Here is a 20001-nt window from a genome sequence, read left to right as displayed (position 1 = left end):
CTGGGGAACTCAGCCCTAACCCTGGTGAACTCAACCCTAACCCTGGGGAACTCAGCCCTAACCCTGGTGAACAACTCTAACCCTGGTGAACAACTCTAACCCTGGCGAACTCGACCCTAACCCTGGTGAACAACTCTAACCCTGGTGAACTCGACCCTATGCTAGGGCTGGGAATTAACAACACTAACCCTGGGGAACTCGGCCCTAACCCTGGGGAACTCGGCCCTAACCCTGGTGAACAACTCTAACCCTGGTGAACAACTCTAACCCTGGTGAAATCAACCCTAACCCTGGGGAACTCGGCCCTAACCCTGGTGAACTCAACCCTAACCCTGGGGAACTCAGCCCTAACCCTGGTGAACAACTCTAACCCTGGTGAACAACCCTAACCCTGGCGAACTCGACCCTAACCCTGGTGAACAACTCTAACCCTGGTGAACTCGACCCTATGCTAGGGCTGGGAATTACTAGGGACCTCACAATATGATATTATCACGATACTTAGGTGCTGATAAGATACGTATTGAAAACTGTGATTTTATTGCGATTTGATGTTCCAAACATATTGCTCACCATATGTCTGCTGCAGAGGGACAAGAGACAGAGCCATGAGAAAACACATTTTTATCAGTCATGAAAATAAATGTACTGACAACGAATTGGCTCCCTATTTAAAAAGAACAAGCCATGAAGAGAAAATACTGTCGTTTTGGTGCAGCTGCAGCCAACTAGCTGAAAAATAATATTGTAATATTGTCAAAAAGATACAATATATCATCAAAATAATATCCCGACATGTAACTGTAGCGATCTTTTCCCATCACTACCCTACACTGCGCTCACATCTGGAGGCCAGGATACACACCACATTTATACACACATATTCTCTCTCTCACTCACTCACTCGCACACACACACACACACACACACACACACACACACACACACACACACACACACACACGTAACGTCACAGCACCAGGCTTCTGGGGAGGGACACAGAAGTAGTGTAAGGGATCCATGCCTGGATATGATGTCTATACCCACTGAGTAACTCATTAGTACTTTGTTCTCTGGCCATAGTATTACCATAATTCACACTCTTAAACAATAATATTATGTTGTAACAGCATGATCATGTGTAGGGGTTACAATCCAATGAGTCACTACCACCACAAAGTTTGAGCAGGGAGAGATATTCATGGCAGGTTAGCCAGAGGAGGGGGGGGCGGGCAGCTGTGCACAGCTGTAACCACAGGCCACCCGGAAGCTCAGCTCATTCACACTGACTGTGTTCTGCTGGATTGCACCAAATGTCATTGCAGCTGTAGACTCAGTATTCTGTTCAGCGAGCTTTGAGTGAGGCTGTAACAGGGGAGGGGAAAGTCAATACCACCCCCGTCTGGTTAACACAGCATCCTACACCTATTTCTCAACATTCCATCTTGTTTCTTGCACTCTGGATGCGTTCCAGTCTAACTCCCAACTCAGCCACATTGAAATGAATACCACTAGGTGGAGTAAAAGGGTTACATTGCCAAATGAGACACTCCTTGCGTCCGCATTGTCACAGAGAAGAGACTATTTATCTGGAATATGTTAACCAATTATTGCAGATGGATAGTCTCCTCGAATGCACTTTTGTGTGACCTCACATACCAACCTAAGCAACAATCAAACTACCACGTAGCTGTAGATGCCAATGTAACTCCCATATACATTTTTACACAGTTCTAGCACTGCAGACACACACACATTGCACTAGAAATTCAATCTGAACATGATCAATTATCAAATCAGCTTCAGGGCATACACACACACACACACACTATAACGAGGTGTTCTTTCCCTGTCCTACTCACATAGCCTCCAGTGTGTACTGGCCTGAGACATTAGGCCAGAAAACTCTACAAAGAAACACCTACTGTATATTGATACCAACTGCTCCACTACCACGTTCACATGGACACACACACACACACACACACACACACACACACACACACACTAAACCCATCGCCCTGTTCCTCAATCGTAGGCCGCCCGGAGAGCAACAAAATAGTCTGAAGCTATTTTCTATTAATAGCTGCAGAGGCCATGGCTGCTGGGACTAAAATGCCTCTTGCTTCGTGTTTTGTTATGCTTCCTTGCTGTCTGACAGAGTTCAGGGTGAAAGGTCTTCTGGTTGGAGAGTCTGTTTGGCCTACATCTGAGGTGCCATATTTACACAACCATTACTATTTCTGCTGGCAGGCATTCAGGTCAGGCAAAGACCTGAATTAGAAAACCCAAGCAAATATGTGCCTCTTATTTTTAGAATCCCAAACACTTTTGCACATTTCAGTTTCACATTGGACGCCATCTTGCTTGGACACCGCTACTGTTGGGTGTTTTAGTAATAATCACAAAACGTACAAGCTACAATAGCTACAATACCTACTACAATACTTTGTCATGGTCTCTAATGACAAACCTACTAAATTTGCGAGTTATTTTAAATTATAAACTGGGTGGTTCGAGCCCTAAATGCTGATTGGCTGACAGCCATGGTATATCAGACCGTATACCACGGGTATGACAAAACATGTATTTGTACTGCTCTAATTACATTGGTAACCAATTTATAATAACAATAAGGCACCTCAGGAGTTTGTGGTATATGGCCAACATACCACAGCTAAAGGCTGTATCCTGGCACTATTCGTCGTGCATAAGAACAGCACTTAGCCATGGTATATTGGCCATATACCATGCCCCCTTGTGCCTTATTGCTTAATTATTTCCAAGACCAAGACTGTACAACAGCAGATAAACCTGTCTCCTCTGAGCTCTGCCGGCCAATGGGAGTGAAGGGGGAACACACTGCTAAGGTCCTCTCTCAGGAGCGATAGAGTTAGCTACACTGTAGCCTAGCTGAGTAATGTCTTGTTAGTTCACTAGCTCTGCAACATCCCTGTGATTAAATGTGGAGATTCTTCTGCTGCTGGGCTCTGCCTGTCTGACAAACAAGTTCACAGAGTCTCCCATCATCATTTAGGATGGATAGGCCTCCAAGAACGACAAGTTAGTTAGACACTGTGATCTGTTCAGGTAGGATATATGGGCGCAATGATTGCTGGGGTCTAGCTATATGTTGTCATACAGGGGTTGCAGTTAGCTTGTTTTGGATTGTACTGGTAGCAGTGGGGCGCATTTAATTGTGTAGAGGTTGTCAGTTAGCCGGAATATTTGATTTTTGACAAAACTGGCACATGGTTGATGAGTAAGGCGGACTCTGATATTTCTCAACCCACAACTAAGGATTGTTTGTGAGCTTCGTCCATGTGATTAAGTGCAGTGAAGAACACTACGATACGGAGGAGGAGGAGGGCCTAGCCCAGTTGGCTGCCACGGAAACCAGAGGTCAGGTCACAGCACTGAACAGGCAGAATGGAGAGAGGGAGCGGAGAAGAGAGAGAGAGAGAGAAAGATAGAGACACTCCAGGGGTAAGGTCTGTGTGCCTGCTGTTATTACAGATACATGTGCATCCAATGACAACATAAGTAAAAGTAGTGGGAACAGTATCAATTGCTAGTGCTGGTGGTACAAGTAGAAGTAGCAGCATGAAAGTGGTAGTGGGCTAATATCAGCAGTTTCAATATGGTAAAGGTAGTATGCATACTGAACCTTTATTTAACTAGGCAAGTCAGTTAAGAACAAATTATTTTTTACAATGATGGCCTACACCGGGCCAAAACCCGGACGATGCTGGGTCAATTGGGTTCTTCACGTGGGCCTCCTCACACTGACTTACCCCTCTTTTGACCCGAGTCAATCAGAGAGCTGTCTAGAACAGTACATTAGATTTTATGTTCACTTGGATGAGTCACACTGAACCACATCACAGGCTGTCTGTAGAGTTTGTTTAGCTACGAATTGATTCAAAACACCTGAATATGGACTCTGCGACATGACAATGTTGCTAGGCATAACTGTGTCACTTATTCCATAAGCTCATTCTGTGGACTTGATTAAATATCAGCAGGATCCTATATCGGCATAGGATTCAACTGAAGCAACTGTATCCTCCCATCTACATCAATCACAACATCAATCAAATGGTAAATTCAAAACAATCCATAGGCTACTATAGACATAACTGAATAGAGGGGACCTAGTAGTTCTACAGCATAAATGTCCGTATGCCATTCAGACTACTGTGTGTTTCTGACACCAGTGCCTTGGTTATTCTAGGTAACAACAGGCCTGGGAAAGCAGGGTGAAAAAAATGAGCAGAAATAGCTGGAATTTAGCTGAGTGTGAAGCCAGAGGAGAGGATTGGGAATTGTGGGCAGTCACCCTTTTTCATCAGGGTCCCATGCATCAATGGACTGGAATTCCAAACAACTCTTCCACCCTTCTCTGAGGCTGAAGCTAGGAAGAAGCCGTGGACGAGTGAGGCTGAAGCTAGGAAGCAGCAGTGGACGAATGAGGCTGAAGGCAGAAAACAGCCGTGGATGAGTGTGGCTGAAGCTAGGAAGCAGCCAAGGATGAGTGTTGCTGGAAAGCAGCCATGGGTCCAGGAAACAGCCGTGGACGAGTGAGGCTGAAGCTAGGAAGCAGCCGTGGACGAGTGAGGCTGAAGGCAGAAAACAGACGTGGACGAGTGAGGCTGAAGCTAGGAAGCAGACGTGGACGAGTGAGGCTGAAGCTAGGAAGCAGCCGTGGACGAATGAGGCTGAAGACAGAAAACAGCCGTGGACGAGTGTGGCTGAAGGCAGAAAACAGCCGTGGACGAGTGTGGCTGAAGGCAGAAAACAGCCGTGGACGAGTGTGGCTGAAGGCAGAAAACAGCCGTAGACGAGTGAGGCTGAAGCTAGGAAGCAGCCGTGGACGAGTGAGGCTGAAGCTAGGAAGCAGCCGTGGACGAGTGAGGCTGAAGGCAGAAAACAGCCGTGGACGAGTGAGGCTGAAGCTAGGAAGCAGCCGTGGACGAATGAGGCTGAAGCTAGGAAGCAGCCGTGGACGAATGAGGCTGAAGGCAGAAAACAGCCGTGGACGAGTGTGGCTGAAGCTAGGAAGCAGCCAAGGATGAGTGTTGCTGGAAAGCAGCCATGGGTCCAGGAAACAGCCGTGGACGAGTGAGGCTGAAGTTAGGAAGCAGCCAAGGATGAGTATTGCTGGAAAGCAGCCATGGGTCTAGGAAGCAGCCATGGAAGAGTTTCTTTCCCTCATCTACTATAAATGTCTACAGAAAAAAACGGAATGATTCGGACGCATAACCTACAGCACCCAAGAACGATTTTTCTTTCTCCTTTTTTAGGAATGACTGTATTAGGAATTATTGTATCTCAAAAAGTTAAGTACAAAATATGAAATTCTTGGATGTGGGAGTGGTACTCCCATCCTAAAAGTGATTTATTTCTTCTCCCTCATAGTGATACTGAATCTCAGTAGGAACGGCATGCGAATGGAAACTAGATGCCAAACTTCATGTTCTCGAAAAACATGCACAAATCATTTCTGCTTATGCCGATCTTATCTCACTTGAGCAGAACTGTACCGATGTTAGAGAGTTTTGACACAGACAAATCCTAGATGGAAATTAAAGCACAAGGTAAATGAAGACTTATAGTTATAATAATTTGTTAATGACACTTGTTTTCAGTGCTTCTCTCTCCAAATAAGATAGAATTCACATCGCAAATAAATTCACATGTAAAAGGTCATTTTGAAAGAATATGTGAATCTCAAACAGCAGTAGCCTATTGTGAAATGGAAACATACTGCAGCCGGACACACAACTTGTGTGTCAAATAGAATGTATCTTATTAAACCCTCCTGACCGACTGAAGTAAGACCTGGCCTATAAAACACTTCCTTCCTTCAGGCTCATTCTCTAATAGTGACAGGAAATGAAAACTTCTCGACTTCCTCGGCCTGATGAAGTCTACAGGTCCTGCTGGCAGAAGGGCCGGCCCGTACGGCCCTCTATTACAGATGAACAGAGGAACGGAGAAACAGCAGCACCTCTAAACTAGTCTTCAGGTGACATGCAAGATGATAATAACCGTAGAGCAAAATACCTGAGTCCAACTCTCCAAGCTTTGTGATCTTGAGCAAGTGTGTAGGTAGTCTATATGCGTGTTCTGCTGAACAGCCACAAACATGGTAATCAGTGATATTGACTTGAGGGGAACGGAGGGCCTCTTGCACAGCCACTATTCCATTTCACATGGGCTGAAAGCCCAGGTCTGTTTGAAATACATCGCTTGTGAATTTCTCCATGTGAAGATTTAGCCTTTGTATAACAGATTACCACAGTTCATATTCAACTAAATGAATAAATAAATTGAATTCATGAACCCAATACCCAGTACAAAGACTTATATTGGAGCAGTGTGAGGGTTTGAAATGGCTTAAATCATATACATGCTATTCCCATGACTGACCACATTAACGTGTGAGCCCTTGTAGGAGAGACTTAATTGGCAACAGGCACTGAGATTTGGCAATGGAAAATCATGTTTACTTTACATGTGGTTCTATTTCAGTAGATACCCCTTTTTCTCAAAGGAGAGAACACTTTCCATGTAGACAAATAATAAACCTAAACCATGCCCCAAAATTCCATTTGTTTAGTGAAATGACTGCTAATAAACAGTATATATTTCACACTACAGTTGTGAAATATAGCACCCCAAAAAAGTTTTAAAACCCCGAAAATCGTACTAAAATCCAACATTCAATATTACAAACTAACTGAATGATCACCCTCAGCCAGATCGTATGTCATGCAACCCTTTGTGGCATCCAACCCCTGTGTTTGAACAAACCCACGGTTTTGAATGTTTTCCTCTCCTGGCAGGGAGAACAGACGGTTGGTTATTTTCATTTCTCCAAGCTGTAGAACATCATCATAGATTGATATTCTACTGCATAAACATTCCACTGTATCCCTCACAGAGACAGCAGGAGCACTTCACTCTGTGGATCACCTGAGGGAGCCATCTTGAGATAATGCAGAAGCCAAAGGTATGTAGCCTTAGTGGTGATGGTGGGCTAGCACTAGTTGTATAGCCTGACGCATGATCTGTTTGTGCTGTCTTGTCATAGGATAAGAGTCAGAGATCTGGGACCAGGCTAGTTGTTGTAGGAAGGGTGTGTCAATGTGTCTCCTGATAAACCAACAAATAGTCCCCTTCATACACAAATCCAATAACATGCTATCTTCACTTCTAGGATTTTGTTTGTCTTAGGGTCCACTTTTTCAGTCAGAGAGCGTCTGTAATTGACGGATAAATAATAGAGATATAAAATGCAAGCAACAACTCTAAAAAACAATCTGACCCAGATAGCATGGTGTCGGTCGATAGTAACAACTACCACAACAAATTACATTCTGAGTGAAATTAGATGAGAACTCTAGCGGCAGAGGATTCGCAGACGCAAGTCCCCGGTTGATTTCCCCAAGGGGAAGGATGCGAGGGGGAAAAAATGCAAACCAGTTATTTCTGCCGGTGTGGCATGCAGACGCACTGTCTTCTTTCTGCAATTAGCTTCATCATTTGATTGAAGTCCGGCCAGGGAACAATAATTGTCAGATGACATTCACCGAGACTTATTTTCGAGCTAAGACAGAGCTGCGATTCAGCACTACGTGAAAAAGCGAAGTGGGCAAAAGGGATGGCAGGTTGAACCAATCCAGACGCTACTACACACACTGAAAAACATTCCGGAGATGTCTCTGTCAAGGTCGTCACCCCCCTCTTTAAAGAAATATTTGTACGGGCGGGCGTGCGTGCGTATGTGCAGAGTGTAAGGTGGGGTAGCTTTTAGGCAAGATCGAGTTGAAATCAAAACCCTTTCCTAAAAGATCCCAGTGTGATCCATCACAATGTGTGATCAATCAACTGGACTTGCCTAAACAGCACTGTAGCCTGAAGACAGACCTCACGATGACTATGCTGAGGAGACACGCTCAGAACACGTCCAGAACAGTAATATCTACCGAACCTTCTTTGAACACATGCATCCAGTTAGACCTGCAGTCTGCAGTCTTTGAACAGGTACGGGAAGTTATCAATGGTCTTTGAACACATGGTCTTGATTGTTTTGACAGGAGGTCTTCTCTAGGTCACTTGACTTGAGAATGTCTCTCCATGTGGCTGTCTCTGTCTATGCCAGCTAGACTAGAACACGTGCATTATACAGTGGAAACTGTCCATAGCAGCACTGAGCATCAACCAACCTGTAGCTCAGAGGAGTTTTCCTTATTCAATCTTACACTAACAGTGATTGCACAAACTTAACCTCATCGCTAACCCTAACGTGAAACATTTGGAATTACATGTCTAAACTTAACCCGTCACATTTCTCGCCTAAATAAACCATTCACATTTGTTTCTGCCCTCAAGGCATTATGGCCAAACAGTTCTATTTTGTTTCACCGGACCAGTGGACATTTCTCCAAAAAGTACGATCTTTGACCCCATGTGCAGTTGCAAACCGTAGTCTAGCTTTTTATTGGCGGTTTTGGAACAGTGGCTTCTTCTTTGCTGAGCGGCCTTTCAGGTTATCGATATAGGACTCGTTTTACTATGGATGTAGATACTTTTGTACCTGTTTCCTCCAGCATCTTCACAAAGTCCTTTGCTGTTTATCTGGGATTGATTTGCACTTTTCGCACCAAAGTATGTTCATCTCTAGGAGACAGAACGTGTCTCCCTCCTGAACGGTACGACGGCTGCGTGGTCCCATGGTGTTTATACTTGCTATTGTTTGTACAGATGAACGTGGTACCTTCAGGCATTTGGAAATTGCTCCCAAGGATGAACCAGCCTTGTAGAGGTCCACATTTCTTTTCTGAGGTCTTTGCTGATTTCCCCGTGATGTCAAGCAAAGAGGCACTGAGTTTGAAGGTAGGCCTTGAAATACATCCACAGGTACACCTCCAATTGACTCAAATTATGTCAATTAGCAGAAGCTTCTAAAGCCATAACATCATTTTCTGGAATTTTCCAGGCTGTTTAAAGCCACAGTCAACTTAGTGTATGTAAACTTCTGACCCACTGGAATTGTGATACAGTGAAGGTTATAAGTAAAATAATCTGTCTGTAAACAATTGTTGGAAAAATTACTTGTGTCATGCACAAAGTAGATATGGTGTGTTAACAAGAAATTTATGGACCGGTTGAAAAACTGGTTTTAATGACTCCAACCTAAGTGTACGTAAACTTCCGACTTCAACTGTGTATCCACAGTAAAATGAGTCCTATATCGACATAACCTGAAAGGCCGCTCAGCAAGGAAGAAGCCACTGCTCCAAAACCGTCGTAAAATAGCCAGAGTACGGTTTGCAACTGCACATGGGACAAAGATCGGACTTTTTGGAGAAATGTCCTCTGGTCTGATGAAACAAAAATAGAACTGTTTGGCCATAATGACCATTGTTATGTTTGGAGGAAAAAAGGGGAGGCTTGCAAGCCAGAGAACACCACCCCAACCGTGAAGCACGGGGGGGAAGCATCATGTTGGGGGGGGTGCTTTGCTGCAGGAGGGACTGGTGCAATTCACAGAATAGATGACATCATGAGGGAGGAAAATTATGTGGATATATTGACACAACATCTCAAGACATCAGTCAGGAAGTTAAAGCTTGGTCGCAAATGGGTCTTCCAAATGGACAATGACCCCAAGCATACTTCCAAAGTTTTGGCAAAATGGCTTAAGGACAACAAAGTCAAGGTATTGGAGTGGCCATCACAAAGCCCTGACCTCAATCTTATAGAAGATTTGTTGGCAGAACTGAAGAAGTGTGTGCGAGCAAGGAGGCCTACAAACCTGACTCAGTTACACCAGCTCTGTCAGGAGGAATGGGCCAAAATTCACCCAACTTATTGTGGGAAGCTAGTGGAAGGCTACCTGAAACATTTGACCCAAGTTAAACAATTTAAAGGCAATGCTACCAAATACTAATTGAGTGTATGTAAACTTCCAACTTCAACTGTATATCAGTAATACTATAATAATGTTATCCTGTCAACATATAGGAGGGGAGAAACCATTAGGTAACTGCAGCTAAAAGAGTTGCCAGTATAAATCACAAGTAAGGAGCGAAGGGGTAATGACATGGGGCCAGTTTGAATAACTCTTTGAGATAACGTCTAGTAACTAAATGAGTACATACTTATCCTAAATGAGTATGATGTGGACGTATCAGTGAAATGCACATGCGCCAACCAGAACTATATGAAGAGTTTCATTCCAAAACACTTATAGAGCAATTTTTCAGAGATGTTGGTAAATGAGCTTTTCTTGTTTTAAGAAATTATAAAAGAGATTGGTGCCACAGTGTCTCCTGATCCCTCCTGTCTCAGCCTCCAGTATTTATGCTGCAGTAGTTTATGTGTCGGGGGCTAGGGTCAGTTTGTTATATCTGGAGTACTTCTCCTGTCCTATCCGGTGTCCTGTGTGAATTTAAGTAAGCTCTCTAATTCTCTCTTTCTTTCTTTCTCTCTCTCTCTCGGAGGACCTGAGCCCTAGGACCATGCCTCAGGACTACCTGACATGATGACTCCTTGCTGTCCCCAGTCCACCTGGCCATGCTGCTGCTCCAGTTTCAACTGTTCTGCCTGTGATTATTATTATTTGACCATGCTGGTCATTTATGAACATTTAAACATCTTGGCCATGTTCTGTTATAATCTCCACCCGGCACAGCCAGAAGAGGACTGGCCACCCCACATAACCTGGTTCCTCTCTAGGTTTCTTCCTAGGTTTTGGCCTTTCTAGGGAGTTTTTCCTAGCCACCGTGCTTCTACACCTGCATTGCTTGCTGTTTGGGGTTTTAGGCTGGGTTTCTGTACAGCACTTTGAGATATCAGCTGATGTACGAAGGGCTATATAAATACATTTGATTGGTTTGATTGGTGTGTTTTTTTCCCCCTATGGCATGGGGTTGTTCAATGACAGTATTTGCTTAAAATCTATCACTTCATGGTTTCATATCAGAGGGAGAAATAACCATATTATTTTCAAAATGCTTTCTGTACGCATCACTCAGAGAAATAAGTCATTTTGCTATGTTTTACACAGACAAATGTAGCAAACACGACAAAAGAAAGACATCAATATTTAAAATATATATATTTTTTTGTTGATATATCATTAAATACAGTAATATGAGATTTGCATTTTAGTCATTTAGCAGATGCTCTTATCCAGAGAGACTTACAGTAAGTGCATTCATCTTCAGATAGCTGGGTGAGACAACCTGTCACATTCACTGTCTTCAAACTCCCTGTCATAGATGAGCCAAAGGCACAGGGTGCATGTAACACCACATCTTTAATAAAGTGAAACCTTCACACAAAAAAAACGCTTATACAGAAACCGACCGTGAACAAACCGTGGCGCACGCACGCACGCACGCACGCACGCACGCACGCACGCACGCACGCACGCACGCACGCACGCACGCACGCACGCACGCACGCACGCACGCACGCACGCACACACGCACGCACACACACACACACACACACACACACACACACACAAAATAAATAATTACCCACAACATTAGGTGGGAAAAAGGCTGCCTAAGTATGATTCCCAATCAGAGACAACGATAGACAGCTGCCTCTGATTTTGAACCACACTTGGTCAAAAACAAAGAAATAGAAAACATAGAATGCACACCCAAATCACACCCTGACCTAACCAAATAGAGAAATAAAACGGCTCTCTAAGGTCAGGGCGTGACACAACCACATATCACAGTCAAATATATAGGATACGAACATTCCATTCCAGCTAAACAATGTATATATAGCATTTTGGCAAGAATATGACTATTTCTTACACACATCTAAAATCTATTAATTTAAAATTTGAGAATAGTAATATTTTACACACACGTGAAGGCACCTATTAGCGATCATTTCTGATGAAAAAACACAAATGTGAAAAATAGGTGGATATAGCATATTGGAAATAAACTCTTCATATGCTATACTGTACAGAATGTGCATTAAATTAAGTCATATATGCCTGGATGAGTCTCAGGCCTACTTAGCAACAACGGAACATAAACAGTAAACATACAGTATGTCCAGTAATGGCCTTTTCCTGTTATAGCCTGACTGAAGCTTCAAGCTGGTGTCTTTAGTAGAATGACTCAATAAGATAAACTAAGACACCCTAGCTACTGCTTTTCTCCTTCTCTTCCCCCTTTTTCTTCTTTCCACTCGTTCACTCTTAAACCATTAATGGAAGTGATGTCCAAAAATAGGTCCTGAATGTAAACCTTCTAGTTCCTCACAAACCTCAACAAACTGGTTTCACTTCCTGTTCGTGGATCACATCGGAAAATAATAATTACTCTACTCTGAATCTCTTAGCTGAGTAGTTGGTCGAAATGTTCAATTCGGTATCTTGTGATTTCATTAGGCCGATCTGACACAGAATCAATACAGAATCAACACCCACTAATCAACACCCAACACCCACTAAGGGAATCCAAAGATAGACTGTCAAATGGCAATTTATGACAAGATAAGCAAGCTACAAAACAAAATATGATATGACAAAAACATGTTCGAAAAAACTGAATACACTACAGCATGTATCCACTAGTTGTGCTTGCCAGCGTCTGTAGGAATAGACTAGTGGGATACCACTATCTTATCTAAATATTGTGGAGAAGAAGAAGCAACCCTGCTTTATCTCAATGATACATAATGTATGCAGTGGTAGGATATCCAAAAACAGAGTTACGACCTTGTTAGAGTTTAATATGATAGGCCTTGGGAGTGATCCAAAAAACATAAATCCCAAACCACCTTTGCCAGTTTCGGTTTGCAATTAATGTTCCCTGTACTCTCAATAGGTGCCCTTGGGGTTTTAGGCTGGGTTTCTGTATAAGCACTTGGTGACATCTGCTGATGTAAAAAGGGTTTGATAAATACATTTGATTGATTGATTGGTTGTACCGTCCGAGGATTTCGGGATGAGAAATTACACACCCAAGGAGGCAACACCCAATTACACCCAGGTAGACGATTGATTGTAGACTTCAAAGGAGCCTGCTAGAGATAATAGATAGCAGATCAAACACACTTTTCATCACCATAACTGAATCAGAGACCCAAAATACTTGATGTGTTACATCATATGCTGTTGATGTCAACTAGTTTAGAACGTCTGGTAATGAGGAACTACCTGTCCTTTCCGTTGCCATATACCTGACAAAGCTAGCAAACCTGACATGTTGGTTTTGGAATTGAGTATTTTAAACAACGTGGCACCGTCATAACATGCCACCTTTCCAACTAATTTATGCCCTGCTTGAGCTGCCTGTAAGCTGGAGAGTGCCGTTATTATGAATTGGAAACGTCTCAGAGCAACAACGGCTCAGACACGATGTGGTATGCCACACAAGCTCACAGAACGGGATCGCCAAGTGCTGAAAAGCGTAAAAATTGTCTGTCCTCGGTTGCAACACTCACTACCGAGTTCCAAACTGCCTCTGGAAGTAATGTCAGCACAAGAACTGTTCGTCGGAAGCTTCATGAAATGGGCTTCCATGGCCGAGCAGCCACACACAAGCCTAAGATCACCATGTGCAATGCCAAGCATTGGCTGGAGTGGTGTAAAGATTGCCGCCATTGAACTCTGGAGCAATGGAAACACGTTCTCTGGAGTGATGAATCACGCTTCACCATTGGGCAGTCCATTGGGCAGTCCAACGGACAAATCTGGGTTTGGCGGATGCCAGAAGAACGACACCTGCCCGATTGCATTGTGTCAACTGTAAAGTTTGTTTGAGGAAGAATAAAGGTCTGGGGTTGTTTTTCATGGTTCGGGAAAGGCCCCTTAGTTCCAGTGAAGGGAAATATTAAACCTACAGCATACAATGACATTGTAGATGATTCTGTGCTTCCAACTTTGTGGCAACGGTTTGGGGAAGGTCTTTTCCTGATCCAGCATGAAAATTCCCCGTGCACAAAGCGAAATCCATACAGAAATACTATGTCGAGATTGGTGTGAAAGAACTTGACTGGCCTGTAAAGAGCCCTGACCTCAACTCCATCGAACACCTTTTGGATTAATTGGAATGCCGACTGCGAGCCAGGCCTCATCGCCCAACATCAGTTCCCGACCTCACTAATGCTCTTATGGCTGAATAGAAGCAGGTACCCGCAGCAATGTTCCAACATATAGTGGAAAGCCGTTCCCAGACGAGTGGATACTGTTATAGCAGCAAAGCGGGGACCAACTCCATATTAATGCCCATGACTTGGAATAAGATGTTCGACGGGCAGGTGTCCACTTACTTACTTGTGTAGTGTACTGTAGCTCGAAGGGATAATACCAGTCACAGGAAAGATACTGCGTCTAATCCTGCATCCTAGAGCATCAAAGTCACCATAGTTTGACTGTCAGCAAAAAAAGGAAATAATTTCTGTTGCCTCTGTTTAATGGATTTAAATATAAATGTAATTCAATTATATTATATTCAATCACATTCAGGCTTGTAGGAAATTCCCACCATTCACACTGACTGAGTTTCCTGAATCATAGGTCTATGTCACATTCATTGCCCTGTTTTGGGGAACAACAACATAATGGGGAAGGGTCCACAAATCGTGAGACAGCTCATTTTTTTCATGTGTCTGTCTTTGACCCAGTGACAATTCAGTTCACACTGGTGAGAACCAACTCAGTGCCATCAAAACGCGTTGTCACGTGCTGCCAAAGCATCGCTACATGAACGTAATTCCAGGTTTAGCGCTACACGGGATCCTCGGGACGTCCCAACCCTAACCCTAACCCTAACCTTAACCCCTCCATTTACCCTAGGGCTCTCCAACCCTGTTCCTGGAGAGCTATCGTCCTGTAGGTTTTCGCTCCAACACCAGTTGTAACTAACTTGATTCAGGTTATCAACTAGCTAATTATTAGAATCAGGTGCGCTAGATTAGGGTTGGAGTGAAAACCTACAGGATGGTAGCTCTCCAGGAAGAGGGTTGGAGAGCCCTGCTTTACCCTAACCTTAACCGTAACCACAGGAGGTTGGTGGAACCTTAATTGGGGAGGGCGGGCTCATTTTAATGGCTGGAGCGGAATCGGTGGAATGGTATCAAATACATCAAGCACATGGTTTCCATGTGTTTGATGCCATTCCATTAGCTCCTTTCCAGCCATTATTATGAGCCATCCTCCCTAAAGCAGCCTCCCTTACCTAACCCTAACTTTAGCCCTTAACTTAACCATTTTAAATGTAAACTTCAGGTATGAGTGTCCTAAGGACCCCAGATAGCAAGGGAGTCCACTAGAGATGGAGGGGGGAGGCATCATTACACCTTTCAACTAGACTGGAGCATGTGGACAGCTGCCAAATATGCAGCCATTAAAGCCACAGCTAAAAATAAATCCCAAGTATGTTTTTGTAAGGATTTCATTATGGGTCTGACTGCTGCAGCCACTCTGCAGATGCTGTTACATGCAGGCACTCTCTCCTATCAACTATGAAAATATGAAACAAATCATCTCTAATTGTCAAAAGACAAGAAATGGAAATATAAACACGTGTCACCTTCGGGCCTACTCCGGAACGTTGTACAGCGCCTTCAGAAAGTCTTCATACCCTTTAGGTTGTTGTTGCATAAGTTGTTACACATTCTGTTGTGGTACAGCCTGAATTCAAAACGGATTAAATCTTCTTCTTTTTTTTTACACATCTGAACACAATAACCCATCATGACAAAGTGAAAAGATGTCTTTAGACATTTTTGCACATTTATTGAAAATTAAAAACAGAAATATCTCATTTACATAATTATTCACACCCCTGAGTCAATACATGATAGAATCACCTTTGGCAGCAATTACAGCTGTGAGTTTTTCTGGGTAAGTCTAGGTCGTCTTGGTAAGCAACTCCAGTGTCTGTTTGGCCTTGTGTTTTAGGTTATTGACCTAAAACAAATTTGTCTCCCAGTGTCTATTCCGTTTCTTTTTATCCTAAAAAAAACTCCCTAGTCCTTGCCGATGAGAAGCATATACATAACATGATGTGGACATCACCATCGCAGTTTTATTTTAGTGCCTTACTGCAATCAGGATACATGTTTTGGAATATTTTTATTCTGTATTTTATTTTGTATTTATTACACCACTACTCTTTCTGGGGTCCAAACACACCAAGCACCCAGATTTTATATAAAACAAAATATAAAACAGTGAACTATGTTTGTACTGAATGAGCTAAAGATAAAACAGTACATCATATAACATTCCTACACCACCACATATCCACAACACAAAATGTTCAATACCACTATACAACAATATCACAATGTGTGCGTATGCATGTACCTTGCCTTAATAACAACGGTATTGAATACGTATTGCCTCAAGACATTTCAGCTTTTCATTTTTTTAAATTTGTAAACTTTTATAAAAACTTAATTCGCGGTATTGTGTGTAGGTCAGTGACACAAAATCTAAATGTAATCAACGTTAAATTCAGGCTGTAACACAACTAAATGGGGAAAAAGTCGAGGGGTGTAAGTACTTTCTGAGGGCACTGTAAATCCTCAAAGACAAACGTATGTTGTCAATATGTCATTCCTCTTGAATACCATGAAGGCTTATTTTTTACTGCGTGGAGTGCACGCATCTTCATATTTACCTCCGACTGCCAAACGATATAGGCGTGAGAACTGGACTGTTGCTGCTTCTTCTGAAGCCATCTCCGCGGTGAGAATAATGTGTTCGTGCTCCCAGTTGGAGTGACGCTGGGGCTCCTCACCAGAAACGGTAAATCCCACGCGGTATTCCGCTTTGTGCCCCTCACAGTCACGTCATAGTTAAAGGGAAAGTTTGATGTCGGGGAGAGGTCCAAGGAAGGACCAGATAAAGACGAAAGGGGTTGTTTCACCCTAAGATTTCTGGACCGGGCATCTGATTTCAACGCAACCGGGTGCTCAGGGGAGTTTGGCGAGGATGAAAACGCACCTGCCTCCTCAACGCGCAAACCAGGTGACCCCAAGCGGTCCCCATGGGTTCCATCTGTCTCTGTGCCACATTTCCTTATAATATCAGGGTCCAGGCTCCGAGTTTGTCGCAACTTCCTTTTGGAGATGGCTTTGGAGGCTGGAGTGGAGCAGGAGAAGACGTTCAGTAGTCCTTGACCAGATGACATCTCTATCTCCCCTCTGCAGCAGCGTTTGAAAAACAAACAACCTTTTCTCAGAAGTTTAGTTTAAGCGCCATAAAGAACCAAACCACGAGATAGGTCCCATCAATATACTCCTACAGTGAACCCTTGGTCCACGTGTTTTTATGCTGTCATCGTTAGAATGCCTGGGTTCAGATAAAGCGAGAGACAGAGAGCGCGCAAATGAATCCAATTCTCTGTGCCGTGTTATTATGCATGCAGCTCAGCTCGTTCCCAAACTGTAGTCAGAGCGGACGGCAGGATGAGAGAAGTTTCGCAGCTGATTACCCTCGCCGCCGCTCCTCTAATCCGTCCAATGCGCTCCTGTGGCTGTTAAGACTGCGCACTCGTGTTGCTCCAATGATCAAAACCAGTGCATACAAGTGTTTTCCCCGGGTCTTTACCTGCATCTTTCAAGTTTGTATCATAAATTAATTGTATAGCCTACATAGGTTGGGCCTGTGTGATGTATAGCTGCATAGCCTAACTTTCACTTTGTTGAAATAAAGCACAACTAAAGCTGGCCGATTGAGGACATGGCATAAAGATTAATCATCGACCTAAAACCATAATCCATAAATGAGGATTAATCCTATAATCTAGTCTATTTTACTATAATTCACATTTGTACATTACATTGGGACACATGGCGCGTGTGTCTTACCCTCAAAATAAATATCATGGTCTGATTATCTTGCTCTCTGCATTTTCGCACCACAAGTTTCTCAGAAGTTGTGAGAGACTGTCAGGCACAATGTTGCTATATATGGGTTAGCTGCTATGCAGCACGTTTGGCCAGAAGGAGCTCAGACTTGGCTCCTTCCTTCCAACTCAACTCTACCAGTGTTAACATTGTAAATGGACATTTCGTAGGTGTCTTTTGAGAAGCTCAGGGTTATAGGGGCATGGCTTCCTCTTTTTATAATTCTCCCAGCTTTCACTCTCTCTCAATTCAATTCAAGGGCTTTAATGGCATGGGAAACATATGTTAACATTTCCAAAGCAAGTGAAATAGATAATAAACAAGAGTGAAACAAACGATACAAATTAACAGTAGACATTACACTCACAGAAGTTCCAAAGGAATAAAGACATTTCAAATGTCACATGATGTCTATATACAGTGCTGTAGCGATGCGCAAATAGGTTAAAGTGCAAAAGGGAGGAGCTCCAGCGTTTTCAAATTCTTTGTGGATCACTGTCTCTTTATCTCATCCGTTCCCCCTGTCTGTTTTTAGGCTGGTCAAATCTCACTGAGCTGTTATCAGTGTCATGCAGTGTAGCTTCATAAGCAGCTTTATCAGGGCAACCCCCTCCTCCAGTCTCCCATGAGGCACCATTTTCCCCATACCTTCACACACACATACAGGCAGGTACACACGCATGCATGCATATACAGGAATGAACATAGGCATGCATGTACGCAGAAAGGCAGGCCTGCACGCATGTACACACACAAGCAAGGCAATTATTCATCCCTTCTCATCATTTTGGGGTCCCGAGTGGCGCAGTGGACTAAGGCACTGCATCTGAGCGCTAGAGGCGTCACTACAGACCCTGGTTCGATTGAATGCTGTCTCACAACCGGCCGTGATTGGGAGTCCCATAAAGTGGCACACAATTGGCCCAGCGTCGTCTGGGTTAGGGTTTGGCCGGGGTAGGCCGCCATTGTCAATAAGAATTTGTTCTTAACTGACTTGCCTAGTTAAATAATGGTTAAAAAAAATAAAAAATGCAAAAATGGTAAAAATGCAGTAGTGTAGATAGAGGGATAAAGATTGGTGAGAAGGAGTCAGAAAGAAGCAATCTATTGCTGCTCTACCTCAAGGTGGCAGGGGTTGTAAAAGGGGCCCCAGCACTGAAACCAGACATATGACTATTTGGTTGGTGTGTACCAGAGGTAGAAATCATCATCACACATGCATGTGCATGTAAGCTCCCCCATGTTAACCCAATGAGTCCCACTATAACGTTTTGTTGTAAAATTGGATCCGTCTATTTATTCTGGATGTGTAGATACCAACCATTAAACTGTGTGATTAACAGGGGCTGAGCGGTGTCGGGGACCGGGGCCGGGTCTTTTTTACAAAAACGTCTGTAGTGTCCGAATGGTTTGAGCAACAAACTATTAAAACCACATATTTTATTAATAGAGTAATGGGAGTAAAACAGCCTGCAGGGGTTCAATTAGGATGAGAGGGGTGCTGGGTAGGGACTAAGTAGAATGGTTTCTAATATACTTTAGTGGGCATCAGCCACTAGAAACCAAATATGATTCTAAAACACTTATATAAAAATGTGTTTATAGATAATATCAGTCCAATTGGCTGTTATAGGAAGAGTAAAGATTTTTTAACAAAGAAACTGTTCTGCTCTAATTCATTATAATTGGAGAAGTCTGTTTCTTGTCTAGCCATAAGGTAGGAAACAGGTAGGCTACTTCATCAGTAACCTACTCTGGCCAACAGTAAACATATGTAGTGTGTTAGGCTAATTAAGTAGGCTATGACATACAATCCTGACCTTGTGAGTTGACAGAGCTAAATGTATCACTCGTTAGAATTGCACTGTGAATGCAGGTCTTATTCATGTCACACATCCGTGTGGTGACAGAAGTGACAGCAGAGATAGCCTGATGGTTTCTGTCAGAATGGAAAAAAGCACACACTTGCACTGATAAGCGGTTCAGCATACAAGGCATCATACACATAAATGCAACTAGGCCATAAGAAGAGGGATTTCCTTCAGAGTCTCTCTCAAACTGTCTCGCTCACTGTTTTTTCATCTGGAAACTGAA

At 43.3% G+C, this 20001-nt stretch overlaps 1 protein-coding gene across 4 annotated transcripts in view; it reads right to left on the bottom strand.

The window, feature by feature from the left end:
• The window catches only part of LOC112255144 (rho GTPase-activating protein 6), an 81267-nt gene extending 63577 nt beyond the window's left edge, over positions 1-17690 (bottom strand). For 3 of the 4 annotated variants that reach the window (XR_006083683.1, XR_006083684.1, XM_042323978.1), the window contains exon 1: positions 16677-17677. Coding sequence is in view for 2 of the 4 variants with exons in the window: in XM_042323978.1 (XP_042179912.1) it covers positions 16677-17189 (513 nt within the window). In the remaining 2 variants the exon portion in view is untranslated. Of the gene's footprint in view, positions 1-16676 lie in introns of all 4 variants that reach the window. The other variant, XM_042323979.1, reaches the window with a different exon arrangement.
• Positions 17691-20001: the final 2311 nt, after the last annotated feature.

Source organism: Oncorhynchus tshawytscha, linkage group LG07 (assembly GCF_018296145.1).
Source record: "Oncorhynchus tshawytscha isolate Ot180627B linkage group LG07, Otsh_v2.0, whole genome shotgun sequence".
Classification (NCBI taxonomy): Eukaryota; Metazoa; Chordata; class Actinopteri; order Salmoniformes; family Salmonidae; genus Oncorhynchus; species Oncorhynchus tshawytscha.
This window is presented reverse-complemented; position numbering and strand designations above follow the sequence as displayed.